General features: G+C 49.1%; 1 protein-coding gene across 5 annotated transcripts in view; it reads right to left on the bottom strand.

Annotated features, from left to right (window-relative positions):
- Positions 1-26,112, bottom strand: part of PDGFRA (platelet derived growth factor receptor alpha) — a 47,494-nt gene extending 21,382 nt beyond the window's left edge. The window contains exons 1-12 of one of the 5 annotated variants that reach the window (XM_081147697.1): positions 25,923-26,112; positions 16,337-16,397; positions 14,577-14,891; positions 11,610-11,870; positions 10,377-10,507; positions 8,735-8,906; positions 8,454-8,643; positions 5,352-5,467; positions 4,278-4,404; positions 3,012-3,205; positions 1,967-2,061; positions 1,633-1,765 (exon numbers count right to left, since the gene is read on the bottom strand). In XM_081147697.1, coding sequence (XP_081003823.1) covers positions 1,633-1,765; positions 1,967-2,061; positions 3,012-3,205; positions 4,278-4,404; positions 5,352-5,467; positions 8,454-8,643; positions 8,735-8,906; positions 10,377-10,507; positions 11,610-11,870; positions 14,577-14,891; positions 16,337-16,385 — 1,783 coding nt within the window. In that variant the 5' untranslated portion in view covers positions 16,386-16,397; positions 25,923-26,112. Of the gene's footprint in view, positions 1-1,632; positions 1,766-1,966; positions 2,062-3,011; positions 3,206-4,277; positions 4,405-5,351; positions 5,468-8,453; positions 8,644-8,734; positions 8,907-10,376; positions 10,508-11,609; positions 11,871-14,576; positions 14,892-16,336; positions 16,398-16,549; positions 16,578-22,197; positions 22,238-23,089; positions 23,257-24,743; positions 24,934-25,922 lie in introns of those variants that run through there. The other 4 variants (XM_081147701.1, XM_081147698.1, XM_081147699.1 and 1 more) reach the window with 4 other exon arrangements.
- Between the last annotated feature and the right edge of the window lie 492 nt (positions 26,113-26,604).

The following is a 26,604-nucleotide window of genomic DNA, read 5'->3' as shown; positions in this document are numbered from 1 at the left end:
AGCCAGCGCCCGCCCCTGGGTGCACAGCTGGGCGGTGTTTTTCCCGTACCGAGGAAGCCTAATGATTCCTACAAGTCATCACGTCAAAAGCCAGAACTGAGCCCACAGGGAAGGAAATTAGTATAATTGCTTTTGTCAAACATTTGCAAGGGAAAGGAAAACAGCCCAGAGAAAGGAGGGTGCAGGCCTCCCCGGTGGGAGCACACTGTCTACCAGCTCGTGCTGGGCCAAACCCTGGGCTCCACCGCACTTGCTTTCTGTGGCTCTCGCCCAAACCCCCTGGTTTTCTGCCCTTCTGTTTTCCATATGTAAACAGGCATCTTTTGCATCAATAACTACTTACCCACTGGAAACACTTCAGTATTCAAGATGCCCCTGACTCCAGTGAGTGACAAAGTGAAGTTCAGGCTGGACCCCCTGCTGCCTGTTTGTCAGGGGGACCAGGAACCACTCAGGTGACCCTGCCCTGGGAGCCCAACACTTTGCCGCATGTTGGAAGATACAAAAAGAAGTGCCAGCTGTCATCCCCACTCTTAAAGGGCTCACAGTCCACAGGGATGCTTCCCAGAGTGGTTGGTCTCAGCACAGAGAGCCAAGCTGGGAAAAGAGTCAGCTCTAGAAGGACAGTGACAGCTGACACTGCCTCTGACTGCAGGTCCGCACTGTGGGACACCGTCTGGAGATCACTGCGCCCCAGCAGTGGGGGGATGTGCAGGAGCAGAGGGCTGCGGATGTGCCTCTTGGGATGTTAAGGATGTTGCCCTTTGCCCTCATATTTTATTACTTTTTAACTTCCCTCAGCTCCTTGTCCCTTTTTGTAAAAGAAGGGGAAATATAATTTTAAAAAGCCTAGTTCCCAGGTATAAGTATTTGAATTGGGAGTAGCTAGGATGTCTTCTTTGACTTCAGGTTGAGTAACTTCCTAAGAAGACCTAACCTTGCTGTATTTTGGAATCAGACAGGTGGATAATTGAAAACTACCTTTGGCATCCTTCGAGGTACATACCCTTAGAATATTCATGGTGACACAACCTCTAGGCCTAACTCATTTCTTTGTCTTGTTTGCATTCATTCAGAAGGTGATTTTTTTTTTAAATCCCCTGAACTAAAGCTTCATTTATTTGGTCTCAGCCCCAGATTAAAATTTTTGAAAAGTCTGACAAGTTGGCTCGAGTATTCTTACATATTTTGCTTAAAAATATACCTACAGTTTTATATTCCATACTCTAATACATAGTTTAAAGAAGTATCTAATACGTCCTCAGAATGTACTGGATCAGGATATATTTGTGGTTGCCCTCACTCGTCTCTCATCTGTTCCTTTGTAGTCACAGAAATTCATCTCATTTTCAATTTGTGTCATGTCTAAAGCAAAGCCATTTTGATGGGTATCGCTGGAGGTATTCTCGTATTCTTTTACAAAATGTTCTTTAACCATAATTTTCTATAAAATGAGGTTTTAAGAAATCACTGCAGTGATCCAATTAACTCATTATCAAGATAAAAAATACTTATGAAAGCCAATTTCTATTACCAACTGTTATTAAGCACAAGCTCAGATGGGCCTGTAAAGAGCAAAGTTATGGACAAATCGAAAGGGAGTCTTGGGAGGTCACCCCAGTGGGAGCTTACCCAGCACTAGTCCATCTCTTGGAAACTCCCATCTCGAGTCATAAGGCAGCTGCATCGGGTCCACATAAATATATTCATGTCCATCGGGGCTGATAGATTCAATGACCCTCCAGCGAATTTCATACCTTGGTTTCTATAAATGACCAGGACAGGTAACTGGTGAATTACCAAAGTCCGAATGCACTGAGGCTTAGCAGCACCAGCAGAAGAGTGGAACACAGTAACTCAACACAATTACTGAGCTCCTTCTCTGTGCCAAGCACTGCACTAGGTTGCTATCCTTCTTGTTCTGATTGGCTTCAAAGATGTTTAGTTCTTTGAGAAAAATATCTACCTGTTTCCAAATGACAACCAGGACAATCAGTGAGATGATCACAATCACCAACAGCACCAGGACTGCGGCTGCCACCGTGAGCTCAGAGCGCAGAGCTAGAGGAGAAAGAGGAAGGCGTGAGAAAAAATGTACAGGAACACACAGGAGGGCAGGAAGGCAGTAGAGTGGTGACTGGGACAGAAATCCCTGACTCTGGTGGAGAAGCATGAGGGCTGCCTGGCTCATTTTCGGGATGGGCAATAGCATCTCTCAATTATCTACACCCATGAGGCTACTCCAACTCTTCCCTTAAAAAACAAAGGGACAAAATCCAATCCGGGGAATGCAATACTTTCTCTAAAGGTGCTCCAACATTAACCTTCTGGACAGAATGTGAATTGGAATATAAGGACTGACAAACGAGACTGAGAACTACTATAAGTTCTGAAACTTCGATTCAGTTTGCTTTGAAAGACTGCACGTTGTTTATGTTGCTTTTAGCGTCATTAGTTTTTTCCTTAAGGAATTCAACCTGTCTCAACTGTTGTAACGAGCAATGAGGCAAAGATCCTTCTTGGCCCCTCCATTCCCACACTCAGACTAGACAGGCTGGGTAGCCATACTGTTAGACAAGCAAAATGTCAAGGACCTCTGCAAGGTGCAATTTTGGATCTGAGTCTGAAAGAAAGGACTTTCATACAGATGCCATGAGAAGGCGCTATAAGAGCAATCAGAGCCCAGCCAGTGTGGCTCAGTGGTTGAGCATCAACCTATGAACAAGGAGATCATGGTTGGATTCCTGGTCAGGGCACATGCCCGGGTTTCAGGCTCAATCCCCAGTAGGGGGCACGCAGGAAGCAGCCAATCAGTGACTCTCTCATCATTGATGTTTCTCTCTCTCTCTATCTCTCCCTCTCTCTGAAGTCGATAAAAACATTTTTTTAAAAAAAAGAGCAATCACAAGTGAGCTTCTGCCTTGGGACCCCATCTGGGATTCAAAGCTCCACTTCAGGGAGAAAGGGCTTGGCTGATCACTTAGACTTGTCCTGACTGGTGAGCAACTTACTGGGAGCCACCAGCTTTAGCTCTCGATTCTCAACCCCAAGGAGATTCTTAGCCAGACATCGAACCGCAATGGTCTCCTCTACTTTGGCGAACGTCACCCGGCCCTCCACCATACTCCTATCTAGGGCGTAGACCTCCGTGATGATGTTTGAGATGTTGTTGGCCAGAGTGGCCCACGAAGTCTCATTATTACATCTGGAAAGAGAAATGGCACAAATATAGGGACAGTTATCGGGAGTAACAGAGGTGAGTGGAGCAGTGCGAGTTATCTAAGACAGCAAGTCATTCTGACCTGGTCTACATTTGGGGGTGCTACAGGTTGATTTTCTTATTTTATGTGCATATTAACTTTAAAACTTGTTTGCATACACCCAAGATTGAATAACCTATTTGTGGATAATTGCAAGTTAGCCGATTATAAAGGCAAGGCAGAGATAAACAAGTCCAATCAAATAGAGCTACCAGTCCCAAGCCTTGAACCCAGGAGCAAACTGAACAGATTTTGTTTTTTTTACTTCAAGAATGTTTAACTATCCTAATTTTCTACCCCTTCAAAAAGGCCTGGAGCAGTTCCTTCTCTCTATCTACACCGTGAAGAGCCCTCAAGGTGTCTGTCATAGGGTTGGAATTATGACCTGGCTGTGTTTTGAGACCTAGATTGTAGCTCCAGTCAAGATCCAAATCTGTCCCCTTAGCCCTTAGGAGGGCGTAGTCTCAGCCTTCAGGAGAAGCAACTGAGGATTCCACACACAGCCAGTCACCACAGGAAGTGTGAACATGTGGCTCAAGTGTCCATTAGAAAAGACTGAGGACAGGGGATGAAGGAGGAACTGGGGAGTTAAATCTCATCAAACAGCAGGTGGCAAATGAGGTAGTGAGCAGTCACATGGGCTGTATTTTCATCTATGTTCACATGCCAGTCTAGCCACCAAAAAAAGGTCACCATATAAGAAATGAGAGGTGAAAATGTGACCCAGGGTAGTAAAAATCCTCTTGGAAGAGTAGCTCTTTAAATTCATTTACTTCTTAAATGAGACCCTTGGGGAATGTGATGAAAGCCACAGACCTTCTCCTCCCGTATTCGTAAGCACACAGGTGCACGTGCACACATGTACACGCACACACAAGGGCCACGTTCAGAACCCTATCTTGTAGTCTATGAGACTTGGGCCAGATAAGAACCTCAAATACAAAAGAAACAAAATGCACTTGAGGAAGGAAGAAACGTTCCACCCACGAATGAAAAAGGAACATCTGGTTTCCATACCTCTTAATGTCCTTGCAGATCAGCCACTCAATGTCAGGGAGAGGCGTCCCTGCCGCTGTGCACCTCACAGTCTGTCCCCCTGAAGAGCCGTGGTGGTCGTCCACCAAGTCCACAATAGATGAGGGAACTGCAGGAGATGGAAAGAAATCAGAATTGAATGGTTCCTCAGCCAAAACTCCTGGAAACTACAACATGGAATGTGAGCTCAGACCTCGCCCGTGGGGCGCACAAACCTACAAATCAAGTAACCGCCCCAGAGGAGGTTGTGTGCGTGATCGCACCCCAGTTCGCACAGGCCCACTTGGTTAAGAGCATTTTCACAGCTTCCATGATCTGGGATTTGTGCCCTGTGGTGTTTTAAATCTGGGGCGAGGAAAGCAAAAAGCCCCTGTGGTTATTTGGCTTGAAAGGCAAAGCGGCTCTTAAAATTAATATAGCTTGGGATTCAACCAATGGATTCAGCTCAAGTGGAATCTAAAGCAGCATGAACCAAAGTGCATCTGCAGGATATTATGAGGTTTTTAAAGATTTTTTTTAAATCTGTGATCAAGCAAATTAGAAATATGTTACTGATTGTACCACAGATTGACTGTGGGGATCACATGAGCCCACCTAAGACAGTACCCGGCACGTGGAAGGAACTCAACGAACAGGAGCTGATCCCGAGTATAAAAAGACATGGGTACTCCTTTCTGGTAAGGGCCACTGTATCATGTCTATGGGGAAGCTAAGCAAAAAGGCCCAAACTCTCTGGAACAATCTAAGGTCACCTGGACCAAAAAGCATCACTTCATTCTTCCCAGAACAGTAGGCGCCGGACTGAGAAGCAGGTGGTAAGGAAGCTGCTGGAGCTGAGGAATTTCCAATCAGACTGTTTGGGAGCAGCCGGAAACCTCCTAGAATTACTAAATCCTCAAATCCAGCCAAGCTCTCCCTGACACGGGGCACCTACAATCCCTGCTCCCCTAGAAGCGTGCCTTCCCCTCCACGGCCTGGGAGAAGAGTACAGGCCCTCCTCAGGGGGCACACCCTCATTCACTGCGCGAGCCTTACCTCAGGCTGCCCTTGGCATACCTTGAGTTAAGAGTTCGAAAGTGTAGGTCTTCATGTCATCTTCGTTTTGAACTACGATAGTGTAATGGCCACTGTCTTCTTCCTTAGCACGGATCAGCTTCAATTTGCTTCGGTACCTTAAAAGGAAAGGACTTTGTTCCAGCAAGTGGCAGCCAAATACATTCCAATCACGTCAGCAATTACCATGTTCAATAGAAACTTTATTTTTGTAGAAAATAAAAATATCTTTATTTTCTTGTCTGGATCATCGGGATTTCTGATACACTGTAGCTATTGAAGGCCTGAGTTGTAGATGCTTAATTCTTAAGCGAGAGACCAGACATTTTGAGATGAGCAATGGCTTGTGTGGCTCCAAGAGCAATCAGCCCTGGTAAGGCTTGACTTCTGAATGGAAATAAACACATCCCACCAACTTTCCTTTTTGAAAAAAAACAACAAAAAAACTTGATCTTTACCTTTTGAAAAAATACTTGCTTCCCCTAAATATCAATCATTTGGATGGCTCAGCCAGACAATGAAACACCAATGGATGAAAGAATATGAATACATATGGATATGGAGAGGTGGTCAGGATATAACATTCCTTCTTGCCTGTATTTGCTTTTAAAAACTCTGGAAGGGCCTGGCCAGCATGGCTCAGCGGTTGAGCATCAATCTATGGTCCAGGAGATCGCAGTTCGATTCCCAGCCAGGCTCACATGCCCGGGTTTCAGGCTCAATCCCCAGTGCAGGGCGTGCAGGAGGCAGCCCATCAATGACTTTCCCATCACTGATGTTTCTATCTCTCTCTCCCTCTCCCTGCCTCTCTCTGAAATCAATGGCGGAAAAAAAAACAAGAAAAAAAAAAAAAAAAAAACCTCTAGAAGGTTTCATAGAAACCTAACAAAACTAACAAAAGCATTTCCCTGTGGGTGGGAGGAGAGGGGAACTGGGCAGGTGGGGGGCTTCTGACAATACACCTTCTTTATGTTTGAAAGGTTTTAAGGTGCAGGATTCCATCACCTATTCAAAGAAATCAACTAGAAAAATATATTTCTTCATACTTTATCAAAGCAAAGTTTCCCCAAAGGATTCCTACATATGTGTATTATAAATGACATTTGGCCACGCAAATGTGTGTGCATGTGCATCAATATAGCATTTGCCCACTTGTCTTTTTTTAAAATATATATATATATATATTTTAAATATATATATATATATTGATCTCAGAGAGAGGAAGGGAGAGGAAAAGAGACAGAAACATCAATGATGAGAGAGTCATTGACCGGGTGCCTGCTGCAGGCCCCTTGCTGGGGATGTGCCCTGACCAGGGATAGAACCTCGATCTCCTGGATCGTAAGTCGATGCTCAACTGCTGAGCCACACCAGCCAGGCCATTTGTCCTTCTTTATAAAACATCACAGGATGGTAAAGCAACTAGAGTGGAGAAGAGCAATGGCCAAGGTGAGCAGACCTTGGCCATGCTTGACATTCTCATGGTGAGCAGACCTTGGGCATTACTGAAATTCTCATTATTAAAATGCCTCAGTTTCCTTATGTGTAGCATAGAAAACCTGTATGCATTGCATAGAGTCATTTAGAAAATGAATTAAATAAAATTACATGTGTAGAAGCACTTCATAGACTCAAAAGTGCTCTGCAAATTAGAGTCTTCTAGACGAAGATGCTGGGCACCAGGACCTTGATGAGAGCATGCAGGCCTGGTTTTCCCTCATCTGCACCATACTGGACATGCTCCAGGACTGGATTTCCTTAGAGAGAACCCTTAGGCACATCTGGCTGATGACCAAAGGATCTTCTGTCATCCATTTTCCATACTTTCAGCCAAGAAAGCCAGTGGATCCACTAGTTCTGAGCTCCAGGAAGCCAGATACCCCATCCATTGTGTTCACCTCTGGCCCAAAACGGGAACTAGAAGAGTATGTGCTGAAGGAACTCTGCATCACTTTCACATGAAGCTTTCCTGCACCCCTCAGTTGCCACTGCTATTGACTATCGCTTGCAGACAGTGCTCGCACATGTGTTTGAAGTGCTGGCTGTGCCAGGGGTACCCTACCCCTCCTGGCCTAGTGGGAAGTTCAGTGCTTCCCACCGCTTTGTGCACCTTCATTGTGTGTCATCAGAAAGCCTTCCAGATCCAGTATTCCACTTCTTTTTCCACCATCATCTACAGGTGGAAAATATCATTTTCTCAGATACTGCTTCTCAATTATGCATGGAATTTAGTTCAGAAAGCAGAAAGCAAATCCTGAGGTTAAGTGAACTGATGAGAGAGGTTCTGTCTCCTCCTCCTGGTGGCTTGAAATAGAGGACTGACTTTTTTTGTCTGTGGGATGGCTGCTGACAAGGGCACAGGGCTGGATTAGCTGAGCTCTTCATGGTGTACCTTCTGCTCCTGGGTTCTAATCAGAGCTTAAAACTGCAAAAGACCTCAAATATCACCTGATCCAATTTCTTGCCTTCGCAGACATAAGGTATTATTAACCCTACATTATAGATGAGGAAACTGAGGCTGAGGCGTGACTTACCCAAAACTCCACCACCAGTTAGGAGATGAGAGCAGCCTGCCGCTCATCAGAGGAGAGGGATCCAACCTCCTCACTTTACCTTTTCTCCCACCAAACTTAACCAGACTCCATTTAATTTCCTATGGAGGTCTCACTGGGGCAAATGTGTTTCAAACTAAGTCAATGATGACTTGTTTTATGTCAGTTTATGTGATAATTGCCTTGAAACTGTAATCGCTGTACATGCCTACTTGCAATATGAATGGTGCCCATCAAGGAATATATTCAATCCGAGTGGGTCCAATTTACTTTCCTTCCTCCAACCTCACTGGATCCAGGAAACTTTCTCACTGGGGGACAGAGCTTTTCGGTTCTTCTTTCTTCTTACTTTATCGTGAAATACTTACCAACGTCCTACTGCCACATTGCAACGTTATCATTAAAGGTACTTGATCTCCACCATCTCCTAACTCAGATTGCTCAGTTTTCTAGATTGACTCCTGGTTTGGGCTGTAGGACACACACAGACCTCTGCCTACCTAGGGACACACAATAAACAGAAAAGGCATAGGTGGGGAGGGTGTTTCTTTACCTTATCTCCTGGATCTTTTCTATGTCGGTGGTGATCTCGGTGAGGTTTTCGATGAGGGTCAGGTTGTCCTTGAGCCAGGATATCCGGGGCGGGGGGTAGGCCTGCACATCCACCACAAAATGTTTGACTTCATGCAGGTTGACAGCTTCCAACTGGCTGAAGCTGGGTTGGATTTCAATGAACCCTTTCTCTGTACAGGGAAGAGTTTCCATTAAACAATGATTACCGCACAGTGGGTCCCGAGCAGCGTGGACGCTGACAGTTTAGAAAGCAGAATGTACCATGGACAGAAATGGTGACTTTCTTCATTTCTTTGACCTCCCTGGTGGTCAGGCGGGCAACGCATTCGTAATCTCCACTGTCTTTCACCGTGGCCTTGGGGACCATCAGGGTGTACACCAATTTGATGGATGGGTCCTTGATTTCCTCCAGCATTATGACGCCTTTGTTTTTCTACAGCAGAAGGAAAACTGACTTTAAAAAGCTAGCTCCTAGGAGTGAACCCTCCCATCAACTTCAGATGGTGGGTGACAGCGACGTGACAATGCAGGTTCCAACAAACGGACCACCCTGCAAGGATGGCAGGAAGGGGGGAGGCTGTGGGAAATCTCTGCACCTTCCACTCAATTTTGCTGTGAACCTAAACTGCTCTAAAAAATAAAGTCTGATTTAAAAAACTGTTTTTAAGCTAGTTCCTTACAAAATCACATTTTAAAAGGATATTAATGACGTAATGAGGTGTTGGTGCTATACGGCCAAAGGAGAAAGGATAGAACGAGGTACTATTTAAAGTATAATATCTATTAATTATTAAACATTTATCCTGTAAACAAAGTATTCAAGGATTTATCTCTCTAAAATATGCTCTGGGTAGTGCCTTTTCCTGTTTCTCTATATTTTACAAAGTTTCAACAATAAACCTGCACTACTTTTATTACTGGACAAAACAATTAATTATATACTTGTATATTTGGGGCCCAAATAGCATGTACTTTGGTTTAGGGGGGAAAATGTCTATCTCTAAGAAATGGAAAAAAAATTGTTTTAAGGATTAAAGGCAATCACGTATGAACAGAAAAATCAAATAGCTTCCTGTTTCAGGGAAGATGTATAAAACCAGAAATTTGCACATCAGGAAAATATATACATATATGTACATATGGTTTTTGTTCTCCGGGCTGCTGTATTAAGCATGTTAATCATTTCTGCATGGTCACTGCCTCTTCTACATGTGCCACGATGCATTAGAATGAGCGGGACCCTGTGCGTGAATCCAGGGTGACCAGAGATGACGCAGCGGTCCCCTTCCCCACTTCCGTCTCCACTCCTCCCTTCCTCCTTCTGTGCGTGGGCTGGCTGCCAGCAGACTGCCTGGGATTTAGCAAACATCACTACATCTGTGCTGAACGAGTGAAGGGATGCCTGGCCACCAAAGGTGAGCCGTGCAAAGGAAGACCAGGCAGGTAGGAGGCAGGACAGTGTCCGGGGTGGCAGGCAACAAAGCAGAAATGGAAGGGGTCACACAATCAACATTACTAATGCCTCAAACCCCAAAGGCCTGGGAGCCAAGGAAGTACGAATGAATGACTATTCCAACAATGGGCAAATTTCAAAATCCATTTGTTTTTTGCTTTTCTAATATTTTGGTTGTTATCTTATAGGCATTGACCCTTCCTATTTCTTTCTGACTTATGAACAAGAAGACTCAGGGTACAACTTTGATACATGTTGAATGTCCTGGTCCAGCTATTGTCACATCAAACTCTCCCACTGCTCAAAGAGCCATAAAGTCATCCAGCCAAATGTGCCTGCTGTAGAGATGGGAAGCTGAGCTCCGGAGAAGCTGTGTCGCGCCCTGTCAGTGACACAGGTCCTCTGAGCCCTGCTCCTCGCCATGCCACCAGGAGCCCCTCCGGTACCTACCACTTCTCCAGGGTAAGTCCACCGAAGGTCAACCACCTCATTGTTAAAGACGATGCAGTTGAGCACAATTGTTTCCCCCGACTTATATACAGTTTTAGGAGCTTCCAGTTCTAGATCAAGTTCTGATGTTGCTATTTTTAAAAAAAGAACAAACAAAAGGACCTAAATATCCGTAGTATAGTTAGGATCTTAGAAGGTTTGGGGAGTTTGTTGTTGTTTTTTAAGAAAACTATGGAAAATAATTTGCAAACCGCTTTGATCAAGACGAAATGTTAAAAATCTTAGAAGCCTTGATTTTGAGTTTGCATACATAATTTGGCATGTAGTTATAATACAAAATAACGCACACACATGAACAATAATAGTAAAACTAACTTCCAATTGAAGAGAACACCGCGGTCCCGAGCGTTTGGCTCACTGTGGCTGTCCTCTTTGGCAGGCGCCTTTACTGGTGTATTTACTCGTTTCACCAGCCAACCTTTACTGACCAGCACTCCTCTAGGCACTGAGCTCCTGTCCCATCACTCACTCTCCTCTTCTTCCTCCTCTGCTCCTAATTATCCTCAGCACTTTTCCAGAGACCAGCACAGTGCCTGGCATAAGACAAGGCCTTCCTAAGAGTTAAACGGCACACTCTCACTGCCGCCCTGCCTGCACGGAAGGGTTCTTAGTCACTGCCGCAAACATGTACTGTACTTTCCCACTCTCATTCAATCTCACATCAAAGGGATGAAGTCTACAACTACCAGCTTTTCTCACAATCAAAATCGCTTTTCTCTAGTTACTAAAATTAATCTCGGCATCCAAACCCCCGAGGTGTGTATTTGTTTTTAGGGCCTCTGTAGTCAGGAATGTGAAAAAAACAGTAAGAGGCTTATACAATAAACAAATTCCTTATAGTATTTTGAAGTCAGCTGATGAAACATAAAATCTTACAGGGGTAAGAAAGCTTTTATCTTCAGTAAGGCTATTACTAGAGCCACAGAGGTCAGCCTAACACTGTATGAAAAAGGTAGAGTTCCAAATGCTCAAATCAAAATTCAGGATCTTCATCACCAGGAACAATAATTTAAAAAAAAAAATACTATAAGCATGTGATTATTTTGCCTGTAACTCCTTTCTTTTTTAATTTTTAATTTTTCAATTACAGTTGATGTGCAATATTGTATTAGCTGCAGGCATACAACACAGGCCTGTAACTCATTTAAAGAAGGAGGGAGAGAGCGCAATTACCTGTTACAGCATAAATGTTAAATGGAATGGTCTGGAACTTCTTCCCTCTGACGATGGCCTCACAGATATAGGGCCCACCAGTGAAGGTCCCGTTGAAGCCCTGTCTGCTGTCATAGTCAGCCAGGACCACCCCATCACTGCTCAGCAAGGTCACCGGAGTCTGCGGGTCAGTCGTGCGGCAAGGTATAACAGCAAAATCATCGTTCTCCACGATGACCAAGTAATCAGTCATTCCTAGAGGCACAAAGGCTACATCCGGGTCTGTGGTGTCAAACAGAAAAAAGGCACGTTAGGTATTAATTTCAGCTTTATATATAAATATACATATATATATATGTATATATATATGCAAAAAAAAATTCTCCCATTGGTAGTCATTTTCCTAGGTATGAATTTTACGTTCACACATATGTCCAGGAGCTGTCACCCCACTAACATTAGTCATCATAATAGCTAGAAGATGATTTTAAAGTATGAATAATGCCAAATTGCCTGTACCCTAATAAAAAATACTGATGATACATATATTAGCCAGGAATTGAAATGAAAATTGACACTACTAAGAACAAATTGGAAAATATAATAATCAACTCTGTAGAAAACAGAAATGGTATTTAAATTAGGAAATGCTTTGCCCAGCCGCCGTGGCTCAGCAGTTGAGCATCGACCTATGATCCAGAAGATCCCAGGTCCATTCCCAGTCAGGGCACATGCCCGGGTTTTGGCTCGATTCCCAGTGGGGGCGTGCAGGAGGCAGCCGATCAATGATTCTCTTTAACCATTAATCTTTCTATCTTTCTCTCCCCCTCTCCCTTCCTCTGAAATCAATAAAGACATATTAAAAAGAAAAAATTAGGAAATGCTTTTTAAAATTCCTACCTCCTATAGTCAGCTCATGGCTAAGCCTAGCCCGTCAGAGTGGCTCCTGTGAGAAAGCACCACACACATTCCTCCAACCGCAGGGGTCAGCTCTGAAATCCATCACAACCAGAGGCCATGCCCTCCGCCCTCCGGGCTGCTTTCAGTCAATGACCACGTGGAACCGGGGTTCCTTAGGCTGGAGAACTCCAGGACCTTCCTTAGAAGCCTAGGACTCATCTACCCCACCTTCCCTTTCTCCTCCATTCAGGGTCACACTTACCATGCAGTCAAACAACTCTCCCAGCTTCTGCGGGATCCCTCCCCATTTTTCTCACATAGGCCTCTCCCTTAATAAAGCCCTGGCATGTTTCATCCCGCCTTACTCCTATCTTGGCATCTGCTTCTCAGAGGACAGGAGATAACATCATTACTATGAGATTTGCCCCGAAATTTTATTTTATTTTTTAAAGTATGTTTTTATCGATTTTAGAGAGAGGAAAGGAGAGGGAGAGAGAGAAACATCAACGAGAGAGAAACATCTATCAGCTGCCTCCTGCATGCCCCCTACTAAGATCCAGCCCAACACCTGGGCATATGCCCTGAATGGGAATTGAACTGGCAACTTCTCGGGTACATGGGAAATGCTCAACCAACTGAGCCACACGGTCAGGGCTTGCCCCTAAATTTTAATTAAAAAGAGAAAAAAAATCCCTTCCAATTCATCACGAGTAGATACATGCTTTAGTGAATTTGAGAAGAAGTGTATTTACTTGTAAACTATTATAATGAACCACAAGCAACTCCAAGATAGGGCCTACCTAATTAATTTGTGACCCCAACCTTTAGCAGGATGTCTGACACACAGGAAGTATTTGTGGAACTTGACTGAACTGAATAGAAATGAGTACATTCCAGACTTTTTGTGTATAATACCAATAAAGAATATGCTACAATAAAAATGATTTTCAAAACTTACTACAGTTCCAAAATGTCAACAATGAATTATTTCTTGATAATGACATTACAAATGATTGAATTCATTTTGTGTGTTCGCCTGTTGTTTTTTTTTAGTTTTTCATTTTCTTTTTCTGGGTAGGAGGAGGGGAAGGGGAAAAGGGAGGGGCCGGGGCAGGGGCTGGGGAAGGGGAAGGGAAGGGGAAGGGGAAGGGGAAGGGGAAGGGGAAGGGGAAGGGAAGGGGAAGGGGAAGGGGAAGGGGAGGGGAAGGGAGGGGAAGGGAAGGGGAAGGGGAGGGGAAGGGGAAGGGGAAGGGGAGGGGAAGGGGAAGGGGAAGGGAAGGGGAAGGGGAGGGGAAGGGGAGGGGAAGGGAAGGGGAAAGGGAAGGGAAGGGGAAGGGGAGGGGAAGGGGAAGGGAGGGGAAGGGGAAGGGAAGGGGAAGGGGAAGGGGAAGGGGAGGGAAGGGGAAGGGGAAGGGGAAGGGAAGGGGAAGGGGAAGGGAAGGGGAAGGGGAGGGAAGGGGAGGGGAAGGGAAGGGGAAAGGGAAGGGAAGGGGAAGGGGAGGGGAAGGGGAAGGGGAGGGGAAGGGGAAGGGAAGGGGAAGGGGAAGGGGAGGGGAAGGGGAGGGGAAGGGGAAGGGGAAGGGGAAGGGAAGGGGAAGGGAAGGGGAAGGGAAGGGGAAGGGAAGGGGAAGGGGAAGGGGAGGGGAAGGGGAAGGGGAAGGGGAAGGGGAAGGGGAAGGGGAAGGGGAAGGGGAAGGGGAAGGGGAAGGGGAAGGGGAAGGGGAAGAGGGAAGGGGAGGGGAAGGGGAAGGGGAAGGGGAAGGGAAGGGGAAGGGGAAGGGGAAGGGGAGGGGAAGGGGAGGGGAAGGGGAAGGGGAAGGGGAAGGGGAAGGGGAAGGGGAAGGGGAAGGGGAAGGGAAGGGGAAGGGGAGGGGAAGGGGAAGGGGAAGGGGAAGGGGAAGGGGAAGGGGAAGGGGAAGGGGAAGGGGAAGGGGAGGGAAGGGGAAGGGGAAGGGGAAGGGATGGGCGTGCTCCCAAGAGTGAGAGCCTCACCTGTGGTGGTTTTTTTTCTAATTTTCTCCAATCAATCTTTGTTACTTTTCTATCTGCCTAGATCTCGAATGCGCAGCGCAGGAGGGCCCGGCTCACCTGGCACGTAGATGTAAATGTGGCTGCCTTCGACCTCGCTGTCCTTGGTCTGCGTGTGGTTGTAATAGCAGGTGTACAGGCCCGTGTGGGCCGCCGAGGCGTTGGCCACCTCCAGCACCGTCACAAATAGGCCGCTGTTGTTCTCCTCGCTCCTGATCTTCACATTGGGGTCCTCGTCCGACATGGGGTACTGCCAGGTCACTTCGCTCTCCCCGAAGCATCTCAGAGAGAACGACGAGTTCAGCTGCACGACCTTCTCGTTCTCGTTTGGGAGGATGGAGGGCAGAGGGAGCTGGCAGAGGCCTCGCCGGGGCCCTGGGGGAGGAAGCGGGCTCTGGAGGGTGCGGCCGGGGACGGGCTCGCCCGCGGGGCCCAGAGGCAGCAGAGGCCGCTTCTCCCAGCAGTGACCATTCCACACGGACACCCGCCAGCCTGGGTGCGGGAAAGGCCCCCGGACAACAGCCACGCATCTGCCGAGAGCGGCCACTGCTCCAAAGGCTCCAACAGCGAGCCGAGCCCCCCTCGCCCCCAAACTCTCAGATGGATGGGGGCGTCTGATTCCACTGCCACTTCAGGCTCTCATGCGTGGCCGTAAAATCTCGCAAGATGGCATGGGCTCTTGAGCACACGTGGGTCCTTTATCGGGCATGTTTCCTACAGAGGTTTCCCTGGGTAAGAAAGGGGATGGGACAGGGGCAGGGACACTGACTGGACCAAGCACAGAGCAGACTTGTCTCGAGAATTACACACCTTTCGTTTTCTTACAACACTCGGACATGCCTTCTCTCTAATGACTTCCAGAAACCAAAGCGGGACCGTGTGGATTTTCACTCAAAAACAGGGGTAAATAAAGCCCAAGAGTGAAAAGTCTATCTTAGAACCTAAAATTTCAGTCTAGCTGCTAACTGATAGCAGAGATATTATGGGTTAATTATTAACTTCGGCCTCTAATCTCCCCGGAGCCCAAGGTGGGGTGCCCCACCCATCTTTACTATGTGCCCACTATGATCCCTTCAGCTTGTTAAGGTGGAAGTCTAAGCACCCTGCAGACGGCATATAATCAGTGGAGCTTAGAGCTACTGCATCACTGATCTTGCTCAGGTCTATCGCACCCATAGAGAGACCTAAAGGCTCTAATAGGCTGAAGTTAACTCCTCAGACGAGGAAAAACACTGGTTTCATGGTGCACGTCTGCAATGCACAAATATCTAGATGACAACTAAGAAAAGCCCAATAACTATTTCAACAAATGGCTCCAATGGCATCCTCCACTGAAAAACAGTTGGTAAGAATCAAATAGTCTATTAGATTCCTTAGAAAGAAACAGCTGGAAAAGGTGGTTCTAAGACTATCCAACAATGTAAGCATCTTCCACTTAAGACATGTATGACTTAAGACAGGTATAATTTCCTGGACAAAAATTTTCTTTTTTTTCAAAAATATTTCTTAATTTCTCTGCTCCACCTTGGCTGGAAACCCATGTCCCAGGAACAGGAAGGGAGCAGAGGGTGAATTTAGGCTATTATTCCTAACAATATTTCAATGCTAGAGCAACACGTACTAAAATTGTCCCTGGAGGACATTCTTTTAGAAATAGGGAACTGAAGGTTTGCGGTGACCCTAGATAATGTCCTATCATTTCCTACTTTTCTTCACTCTTTTGGGCTGTTTATGCAGAGTGCAGGTAAGAAGGCCCGGAGCACAGAACTTAGAAAGGCTTCCCCCAGGACTGCAAACACCAGGGAGACAGGGATCCATACCTGCGAGGAGACAGCCTAGGACCAGGAGTGCCAGATGGGAAGTCCCCATAGCTCTGGAAAACTGAAAAAGTCCAAAGTCAAACAGAAACAGTGTTAGCCAATAGAAACAGGAGCCTACTTCTCTTTTGTGTTTTGAGCTACAGAAAATTTCGACAGCATCATTTTAGTAAAAAACATCCCAGTGTAAGATTCACAGTTAAAGTAGTAAGATGCCTAAGAAGACTCAAATAGCCTGATGGGTCCCCAAGATCACAACACAAGCCGTCCAAAGCTGAAACGCTTTTTGATTGCGTGCAGTTTTCAAATTCCAAAATGTCTCGTTTTATGGTCTTGGAACGTGTCCAAGAGCACAGGAGAACTGTTCCTTTTGCGTCATTTCAATTTAGAACATAAAAAACAAAGATGTAAACACATGTATTTACTTTTCAAACTTGAACTGTTTTCATTCAAAATGGGTTGTCACTTGCTGTTTCACTCCAGAAAGTACATGAAGGTCACATCCTCTACAACCTTTGGAAAAGATGCTTGGCTGGAGCAAATATCTTATTCTCCAAGAGCTATTCAGATCTAGAGTTTCTGAAAGTCCCACTAACCAATGTCACTTGGAGGAGGATGCCACTTTCTTCTCCTAGGACCTGCTGCACTCATAGTCGAGCTAAACAAGGAGCAGAAAGCCTGGGGCACAGGCGTGGAAGGAAGATCAGTAAAGAAAATAAAGGGAGAGGAAATGGGACAGGAAAGTATGACTAAATTCCTATATCTCAGGGGATGCAAGCAGAGCACAGGATCAAATGTGATGGAGTCTGATGATTTGTTTTCACGTGAAGGTTATCATAGTACCTACAGAAACCAAATTCTGGACTCTGATTCCCTGCAACAAAATCTGGGGAATGGAGGAGAAATGGAGACAGATTGAAATTAAATGTCCATAAGGCACAAGCAGGGAAAGTAGTGGGCAAGTAGGAAGGAAAGCAGGATAAATAAAATGAAGGAACAGAAAAATTAAAGAGAGGCCCATGTTGCCCTGTGATAAAAGCACTGATCTGGTCACCTCTCTGGAAAGGCCCCTTTTCTGGATCTTGGTCTTTTCATGCACACCCCGGACTCACTTAATTTTATCTCCCCCTGCACTTCCGACATGAAGTCATTGATAAAGGGATCTTACTGAAGGCAATGAAAAGGAACTGTATACGGGCTTGCTGGCGTGAGGCTGCTGAGCACCAGAGTTTCAACTGAAGTGGCCTGGGGTCCCTGAGTGGCTTAAAACCCAAGTCATGCATTGGAATGGCATGATGGGACTTAATCTGTTCCATCACTGACCTTGGAAACTAAGATGTGTGTACATAATTCCTCAGTTAAACTAAGAAAAAAAAATTAAGAAAGGAGAAATTCAATGTATGCTTGTTTATTCTAGTTGTTTTCGGTTTGGTGTGTGTGAGTGTGAGACTGTGCGAGTGTGTGTGCCTGTGTGTGTGATTGGAGAGAATTCAGTAGATAATCAGCTAGTCGTTTCTGGTGTGCCTGACCATAAATTTTTGCTTTAAAGTGGCAAGGTGACCTACTTGCAGAAATCAGATTTGTTTCCTTGAATTCTACCAGGAAAGTGAAGGAGGAAGGAAGATGAAATGCAGGTAACAGGGAAGGGGATGGGTTGGGCAGGAAACAATGATCACTGTTTTCTCCAAGACAGGAATGAGAAACCAGTATTTACTAAGCCAAAGTTTTCATGTATACGCTGTGTTTGTTAATAATAACCCTGTGACCTATTTGATTTTAAGAAGTGGCAATTGAGGCTCAGAGAGGTTTAGCAAATGACCAGAAGTCACACAGCTGGTGACAAAGCCAGGATTCTAACGCAAAGTTTGTGATGCAAAAGCCATGCTCTCTCCAATCCACCATATGGTCTCTCTCAAGGGAAAGTCAGTGTTTCGGCCTGTGTGTTGCCCTCCCCGCTCCCAACGATTTCCTAATGCAAACTGGGGCCCTGCTTTTCCCCTCTGCTCACCACAGTGAGAGCAGCACAACTGCAGTGCTGTGAACACTAATGCAATTGGCACAATACTGGCCGGCTGAGGGCTTCTGAGGATCCTCGCATGTCCCTGGGGTGCAGGGTTTCCACACTGCTGCTATGATGGGCACAGTGGGCCCCAGAGCCAGGATGGGAAGCCTGATCTACCTCAATTAGCAGTAAGGGCTTGTGTGTTTGTACATATATATATCAGCCTCCCACTGATAATCCACTTAGCCAACTTCAAAGGAGCCCTCCAGAGCCAGCTTGCTGTCTTGGGTTTTATCACATTTATATCCTGTATTTCTTTAGCAGGGCTTGCCAACAACGCATCTTTAAAGCATTCCCTGGCTTAAGAGAGGGGTTTGCCGCTCTTACAGGGCAAGCTCTGAGCATCGTTCTGCCCTGGCCAGGCCCCACCAGATTTCCTTCTGTGCATGCAGATATGGTGGACCCTCTGCCAGGTGGGATGCTTACTGACTGACATACAAAGTGGGCAACGAAAACAAGGCCTGGGAGGGAGCGATAATGACGCCAATACTGAAAATCAACACGTGTTTGCTTAAGATTTCAAACTCCCTTCTCGGATAAGAGTGGTTGGTTGCCTGGCTAGAAATCAAAGCAGATTTGTGAGGTTTCATGTCATTACTCATCAATTTACTGGGAGCAGTGTTTGCCCTACCGGGAGGTAATGGGAAACAACCAGAGAGAGCAGAGGGGCTTCCCTGCCTGGTGGCCCTGAAGTGACAACCACCAGGAGTCTTACCACACCTGGTGCTTTTCTATTCTGTGAGGAAAAGCTAATCCTTAACCAGTAACCCCTCTCCTGAAGCTCATCTAAAAGTCAGATGTGCAAATACAAGTACGTGACATTACAGATTCAGAGAAACATGGCACGTTATGCGTCAGCAAAAACAATTCTCTTTGTGAGGAGGAACAATAAATTTCACCCAAAGCTTTTTAAAAAAAATCCTAATCATTTCTCTCATGCCAACTACATGTTAGACTTTGGTCTCAATCCTCTATATTCACAACTCAAAAACATTTGCCGCACGCTAGAGAAAGAAATGGTGAAAGAGATCCCTACCTCGATCAGTTTCAAGCAAGGACTTGTGATACTCCCCACAATGCCTGCCCCCCCCACACCCCACTCTCTCGTCTTTCTCATTCCTTCTCTTAGAAGGTATAGCGGAAATCACATTGGACTAGGCTCTGACCCATATCTGATACCTAGTTCATCTCTCTGAACCTCAGTCTCCTCTTCTGTAAACCGGATAATCACACCTGACTTGCCAGCTTGCCTTACTACCTACTGTAAAGATTAAATTATATAGTTAAATTGCTTTGGAAACTACAGCTATTGGTTTTCTTATTGACTTTTTCTGCAGACTTCTCAGATGTTTTATTTTATTTTTTAAAATATATTTTTATTGATTTCAAAGAGAGGAAGGGAGAGGGAGAGAGTGACAGAAACATCAATGATGAGAGTCATTGATCAGCTGCCTCCTGCAGGCTCCCTGCTCGGGACAGAGCCCGAAACCCAGGTATGTTCCCTGACTGGGAATTGAACCTTGAAAAAGATCTCCTGGATCATAGTGTATGCTCAACCATTGAGCCACACCGGCTGGGCTCCTCAGATGTTTTAGATGAGAGGAATGTCAGGAGTGGCTACTTCACCTTCTCCCTCCTGAGAAAGTAAGGCCCCAGAGGCCATGTGACTTGCCCTGTATCATCTGCCCAGTGGAGAAGCAGATCTGAACTCCGACTCTGCCCAGGCCTGGTGTAGCTACCCAGACTACTTTAAATTGAGCCAATATACAATCACATAAACAGAGAAACAAATCTGTTTGCAGTCATGATTATTTCTCTTTAACAGGCTGGCATCTCATCCTGCGAGCAGAAGTGAAGAGACATTGAGTGGGACTCCATAAACAAAGGCAACACGCTAAGCTAGAGAGTAAACAGAGCAAGGGCCCTATTTCCAGAAGTAAGAGTGCAGCGTTATTCCCATAAAGCCACAGAGCTTGTTTCCCGGTCACCAACTGCACGGTGCACCCACTGCAGGGCCAATGAATATTGGATTTCACTCCACCCTGGCATGATTAAAGGCCACAGGAGATGCTCTCACAGTCCCAAAAGCCACTGATGGCTTCAAGATTCAGATTTTGGAGGTTTAGTTAATTTCAGCTCTCCTAAGTTAATTCTAACTGTGAAAATTGCATATCCTGTTTTTTTCCCTGTGACAAATGTTCTACCCAGTCTCATAACTTCAGCCCAGGCAATCCAAGTGCCTGTCTACACTGGTGGTAACTTCAGGAGGGTGTGTTGACCAGGATCTATATCCGGGAGAGTGTGTTTTGTTGTTTTGATCTCCCTGTGCTCCATTAGACATTCCAGTGGGGGGTGGGGGCTTGAGCATTTTTACATGGAAGCATTTTATGGGACAATGTGAGTTCATAAATCTTTCTGCTCTCCCTGTACCAGATATTTAACCACAGAAGCTAACATGACACTTCCTTTTGATTGTAACCAAACTGGTGTGACTCCTAATGGGATGGCCTTAGGTGTAGCAGCTTGTAGTACCCTTAGTTGGAGATTACCAAGCTCGGGACACTAGGGCTTCACTCATAAAGGGAAATACAAATTCTGCTCTGATATGCCAAGAAGTAACTACTAAAGCAAAATAACTCCACAAAAATCCCCAAAATAAATGCCGATTGCCCACTGATTCTTGCAGCCTTACAGGAATAGTCATCTTTCACTTGGTCCTACCGGGCAAAAAAATGCATTTTCCTGACTCTAGGACTTGCTTAGAATCTCCGAGGATCCCATCCCCGCAGAGGGTCGCTGCAGTTCTCAAGTGTGGCAGCAGATGGCAGTGTCGGCCCAAGGACGGGCCATCCTGCAGTTCCTGGGATGCAGACGCCTCTGCAGATTCTGTGCTAAAATGTCCCAAATCTTAATTTTCAATCTCTTCCTTTCTTAGATTGTCCTTTTAGATTTCGTCGTGACATCAGGTCCGAGTCCGCAGAAGGAAGCAGGAATGGGAACCTGCTCCTGAAACCCTCCGCGGAGCCTGGGAGAATTCAGGGGACAGCCACCGTCACCACCGTCACTGCGAGCGGCGGCCACAAGGGCCGCGGGAGCCAGGAAGCGACAGTGCCGCCCCGGGCCGCAGAAGGTCAGCAGGAAAAGCCACTCGAGAAGGCTGAGTGGCTCCGGGTTTTGTTCAGCCAGCGTTCTCCCCACCTCGGGGTTCCCGCCCCACTCGAGGAGGGCGGGCACCTGGGCGCGCAGGGCGGCTGCGGGCGCGGAGCCGCCCAATCTGTTCCCCCGCCGCTGTCACCCCTCGTAAACCCTCCCGGCGGGGCCGCGACGGCCGCGCAGCCCGGGGAGGGCGCGCTGATTGGAAACGACGGTTCCCGTTACACAATACCGCGGGGTCGTAAAACAAGCAGCAACAGGCCGCCTAGGCTGCAGGGAAACTTGGGAGAGGTCGGAAAACTAAGTCCCAGACTAGCTCCCCCTCCCCCCAACGAGCGCCCGGGACCCTCCGACCTCCGCGGTCCCCGCTTCTCCTGCATTTAATTATGATGACGCGCCATTCTCATCCCCAAACTCGAGGACCTCCGCTCCCTACGGCCCACCCATCGCCGCCCGGGCGCGCCCAGTGCCTGCGAGGCGTCTATTCGAGGCCTCCAGAAGGAGGAAAGTGACCCAAATTATTTTTTGTGCGCCCCCCTTGGTCTCAGCGGGGCGCTCCGACGCGGCTGTGGCGGCGCCCGAGGCTGGCGGAAAGCGGGACCGCGCTCCAGGGGCCCGCTAGAGGGCGCAGCAGCCCCGCAAATCTTACCTCCGGCTGGCCAGCTCACCAGTCGGCCGCCGGAGCTGCGGATCCCCGACAGCGCAGCCCGCACCGCGGCTCTCCCACCTTCGCCCTGGAGGTTCCGCGCTAACACTGCCCAGCCCCCGGGCCCGCCACACCCACACGTACAGGGTGCAGGGAGCCGGCCGCTGCCCCTCCCGCCGCCTCCACGCCCTCTGCGGCTCGGTCACCCTGGGGATGGTGGCGACGACCGCCCCCTCCGAGCTGCAGCGGCCGCGGTGCCCCAGGCAAGATGCTGGGCGTTTGCATTGTTTTCGGTTGAGACCTGAGAGGGGGCCGGACCGGGTGGAGGGAGCGGGGCCGGGAGGAGTGGAAGGAAAGGAATCGGGGGTTTAGGGTTACAGCCGCGCGCCAGCGCCTCCTATAGGCCCGAAAGCGACATGGCCGCGGGCCGCTGCTCGCAGTGAAGGCCCCGGCGATCCGTCCGACACTGCGCCCCCTTGGTTTTTAGGAACCGAACCTCCCTCCGTAACCCCCTCGCCCGACTCTCGCCTTTGCGGCGTCCGCCCAGAGCACCCTCGCGCCCGCCCGCGCCTCTCGCTTCGCTTCCCTGGGGAAGGGAGTCGCTCTAAGACGAGGACGCGCCCGAGGCAGAGGTCTTTCCCTGCCCCATTCTACTGCTAACCGATCCCTGGCTCACTGCTCACATTTAAACAAAAGGAAATGCCGCCGAGCAAATTCAGCAAAAGACAAGCACCGGCCGAGCCCGGACTAGAAGGCAGTGGGCAAAAGCAATTTGCCCCCTACCTTGCGTGCGGCGCGGCGACCGAGCCCGCAAGACCTCCCAGCGTCGCCCCCGACAGCTAATGTTGCTCACGGAGCCCCCGAAACCCGACGCAAAGGACGCTGAGATCCGCACCTTTCGGCCACCGAGCAGGCTTTTAACTCTTTCCCCAGAATTGCTACTTTTCCATCAGCAACATGTAACCGTCTCGCAGCTCCACGGAGGCCAGATGAGTCCCCCACCGCTGGAGTCTGCGAGGAGGCGCTGACCACCAGGTCCCCAGGACGCGTCCCCCGAGCTGCGCACCGCCCACGGCCGGTCCCCAGGAGGCACAAAACCCGCCCGCCTCGGCGCCAGACGCGTTTGCAGCTGGAAAGCCAAATCCGAAGCCCCTCCCCTTTCACCCCTCCCCAGTCCGCGCCCCAGGAGGATAGCGGACCTGGGCTGCGCGCCGCGAGCCGGGGCTTTGCTTAGGGTCCTTCTGGGTCTATATAAGGCTGGTGCGAGGGCAGGGGGTCACCTACGGCTTCCTCAGCGGTGTCTCCTCCCCCCACCCCACCCACCCACCTCCTTCGGCTTCCCTCAGGGTTCTCAGGACTCCAGTCGTGGAGTCCAGCTACACTTGGGTCAAACCAAAAGCAAGACTGCAAGAGCCCCGAAGCAAGGACTGACCAGGGCGTCAAAGTGAGGCTGGTCGGGCCCTCGCCTGTAGGGGAGCGGAGGAAGGGCCCCCTTTATCGTGAGGACTGTGGAAAAGAGGAAGCCGGGGTGGGGGTGGGGGGGATGCAACGCAGCAGCACAAGAGACCGTGGGTCAGATGGGGGGAGGGTGTAAAAACCGAGCCTAGGCGGCGGCAGATTAGATGCGCACGCCCGGGGCGCCTCTTCCTCCCCCTCCGGCGTCCCCGGGGCTCGCTGGGCTCCAGGGTGTTAGTCCCCGGAGCCGCGCGGCTGATTGTCGCGCCCATTTGCCCTGGATGTCTCTTCCTGTTCTAAAAAGCTGCCTAGTTCTGGTCGAGAGCGACCGCGGTGAGGCGAGGCGATCCAAAACGTTGAGCAATTAGGCTGTGGAGCCAAAAAGCCATTTCCCACACCGCCCAGCCCCAAGCTTTTCCAGGCAGCCGGGCCAGGCGCGGGGCAGCCCGGACGCGATAAAGGCCATTCACGCTCCCTCTCCAGCGGGTCGCCTCTCCCTCTCGGAGATGAGTGGCAAGTTCTCGCAGACACTCTCTGCGCACCCTAATGTCTTAGCGGGGCTGGGAGAAGCGAAGTGCGGGACGGGCGCGCTGGCTGAGGGTGGACGGACGGCCGACAGCCCAGAACTTGCTTCGGGCCGAGACGTATGGCCAGGCGATTGGCACCCCTGCACACCTGGCCGCGCGGCCGGGGCTCCTGGCCCCTGGGCAGCCGTGCTCGGGTCGTGCCACACTCCCTCTCGCTCGGAGCTGGCCGCGACCACCCTTTCGGAACAGAACTGCCGTTCCCAGTTGTTTCCAAGCCAAGCGGACGTCGCCCCCTCCCCTTACGCTGCTGGGAGAAGTTAATCTCACGTGTAAAAGCCGATTTCCATGGGGATAGATGGCAGGGGAAAGGGGGGGTAAGGAGACCGCTGGGCACAGGACAAGGCAGAAGGCGGCCGGCGCGGGGAGCGGAGTACGGACGGGACACCAGAGCAAGCAGCGCGGGGCTCGCGCAGGCGGCGAGTGCCACGCATCCCCGCGCGGGCCCGGGCAGGGAGGGAGGGCCGGGGGCGGGGGTGGAGATGGTTCGCCTCCCTCTGTCCGTCTTACCTGGAACAAAGTTTCTGCGTTCCGAGTCATCCCTAACTTTCCCACAAGAAGTTGGGCACTTCCCTGGCGACCTACTTCTTTCCTTCCTGCGGCCGGGACTGGGCGGCAGCAGAGCTCCGAGCTTTGCAAAAACGGGTCCACGGAGGAAGGGGGCGTGCAGAGGCGGATAGTGGTGGGGGGCGCAGCGCAAACGAAGGCCCCTTGGAGCGCAGTTGAAATTCCTCAAATCCCAGTTGCTGGAATGCCAGGCGACGACGACTTCTTCACTCGGGGCCAAATGTGTTTGTCATTACTCCAGACCGCCCGCCCGCCCGCCAGCCCGCGCCGCAGTCGCCCCCGCGTAACGGCGCTCAACCCGAGCGCACCGCGGGGCTGGCGCCCGCTCTCCCTAGCACCTCGCTGAGCCCACAAACCGCTGGAGAGCTCCCCGAACCCTCGCCCAAGTCCGCGCCCCCTCTGCTTATCTTGCAGCCGCCACGGTCGCGCTGAGTCTGGCCCCGGGTTGCAGTCGGCGCTGCACCGTCCAGTAATTACGCGCCTTGGGACGGCGCCGATTGCACCCGGCGGGCACCCAAGGTCCGGCCTCCTCCAGGCGAGCCCTTCACTCCTAGTCTCCCCGAAACCCCTCCCGCGCCCCACTAGGAGCTCTTCTCTCCCCACCTCCCACCCCCGGTGTTTCAGCCTCGCTCCCTGCCACCCGCTGCAACGCTGTCCCGCCAAACCGCGAGCGAAGAATGAAAATACTCATTAAAAACCTGTCGCCTTCCAGGACCCGCCGCCAAGAGGAGGGCAAGCACCTCTGCCCCCACTCCCAGCACTACTCGGTGCTAGTCCCAGTGCACACTAATTCCACCCCAACCCCAAAAGAAACCTCAAAAATGTCAGCCTGAACAATTTCTTTGGGAGGCCATAGAGTTGTTAGAAAAACACTGCTTTTAAAAATAGGTCTGGAAAATGGTTTTTTTTTTAAATCCCTAGACTTTCGAACTCTATGGTTATCTTCCCTCCAAGTGAAGTTTATTCAAAATAAATTACTGTCTGGACACTCCACTGGAATTCTACTCCAGTTCTGTTTTTTTTTTCTCATTGCCCAAAGTTTGAGTGGAGTCACTTCACTGCTACCCAGCGGGCCTAACAGGGACTCCTCAGAAACAAAAACCATTATTTCGTCTCCCTTACCTTCTCCTCTTATGTCAATTCGCAATGAAAATCCTACATATGCAGGGGGGAAGTGTGTCCACGGCCTCCAGTGCTCCCCTGCAGTCCCCTCCTGTTTCTCTCCCTCTAGCTCCAACTGTGATGGGCTCAAAAACCGCGTTTTGTAATTGATCCAACGTTATAGTCCATCCTAAAACTAATCATTTGCTCTAAGTAAATAGCTGTCAGGAAATGAAGCCCCACCCCCCCTGGCGTCTTCAAAATAAAAGTTTCCTCCCATCTCCCAACCTTCAGATTGCGCCTCCGCGTGCGCTCTTACGCAATCAGGGGGTCCAACCCCAACCCCCAGACTTCGACAACAACTCGGGGGCGGGGAGAAGCGGACCAGATGGGGTGGGGGTGGTGGAAGGGGGAGGTGTTGATGCTCTGCCGGGAAAGGCGTTCGTGAAAATACGAACTGCCCATCATCTTCCAGAATGAGCTGGCCTCCTGGTTTGGGGGGGGGGGGGGGCATTACCCTACGCTGCTCTATTGCTTAGTAGTCTCTATGAAAGGAAGACAAACGCCATGTAAAATCGCACTTAGCGCCCGGAGAGAATATAAATCTGGAATCGAGAAGTGCCCCTTCTGTAGACATTCCCGGCCCATCCAGAAGCAGGGCCCTCGGGGGAGGTTTCCGGGCGGTTGCGCCGTTCTGAACCCG

The sequence above is a fragment of the Miniopterus schreibersii genome, assembly GCF_964146895.1.
Source record: "Miniopterus schreibersii genome assembly, chromosome: 1".
Taxonomy (NCBI): domain Eukaryota; kingdom Metazoa; phylum Chordata; class Mammalia; order Chiroptera; family Miniopteridae; genus Miniopterus; species Miniopterus schreibersii.
Note: the sequence above shows the minus strand (reverse complement) of the source record. Positions and strands in the feature narration are given on the sequence as shown.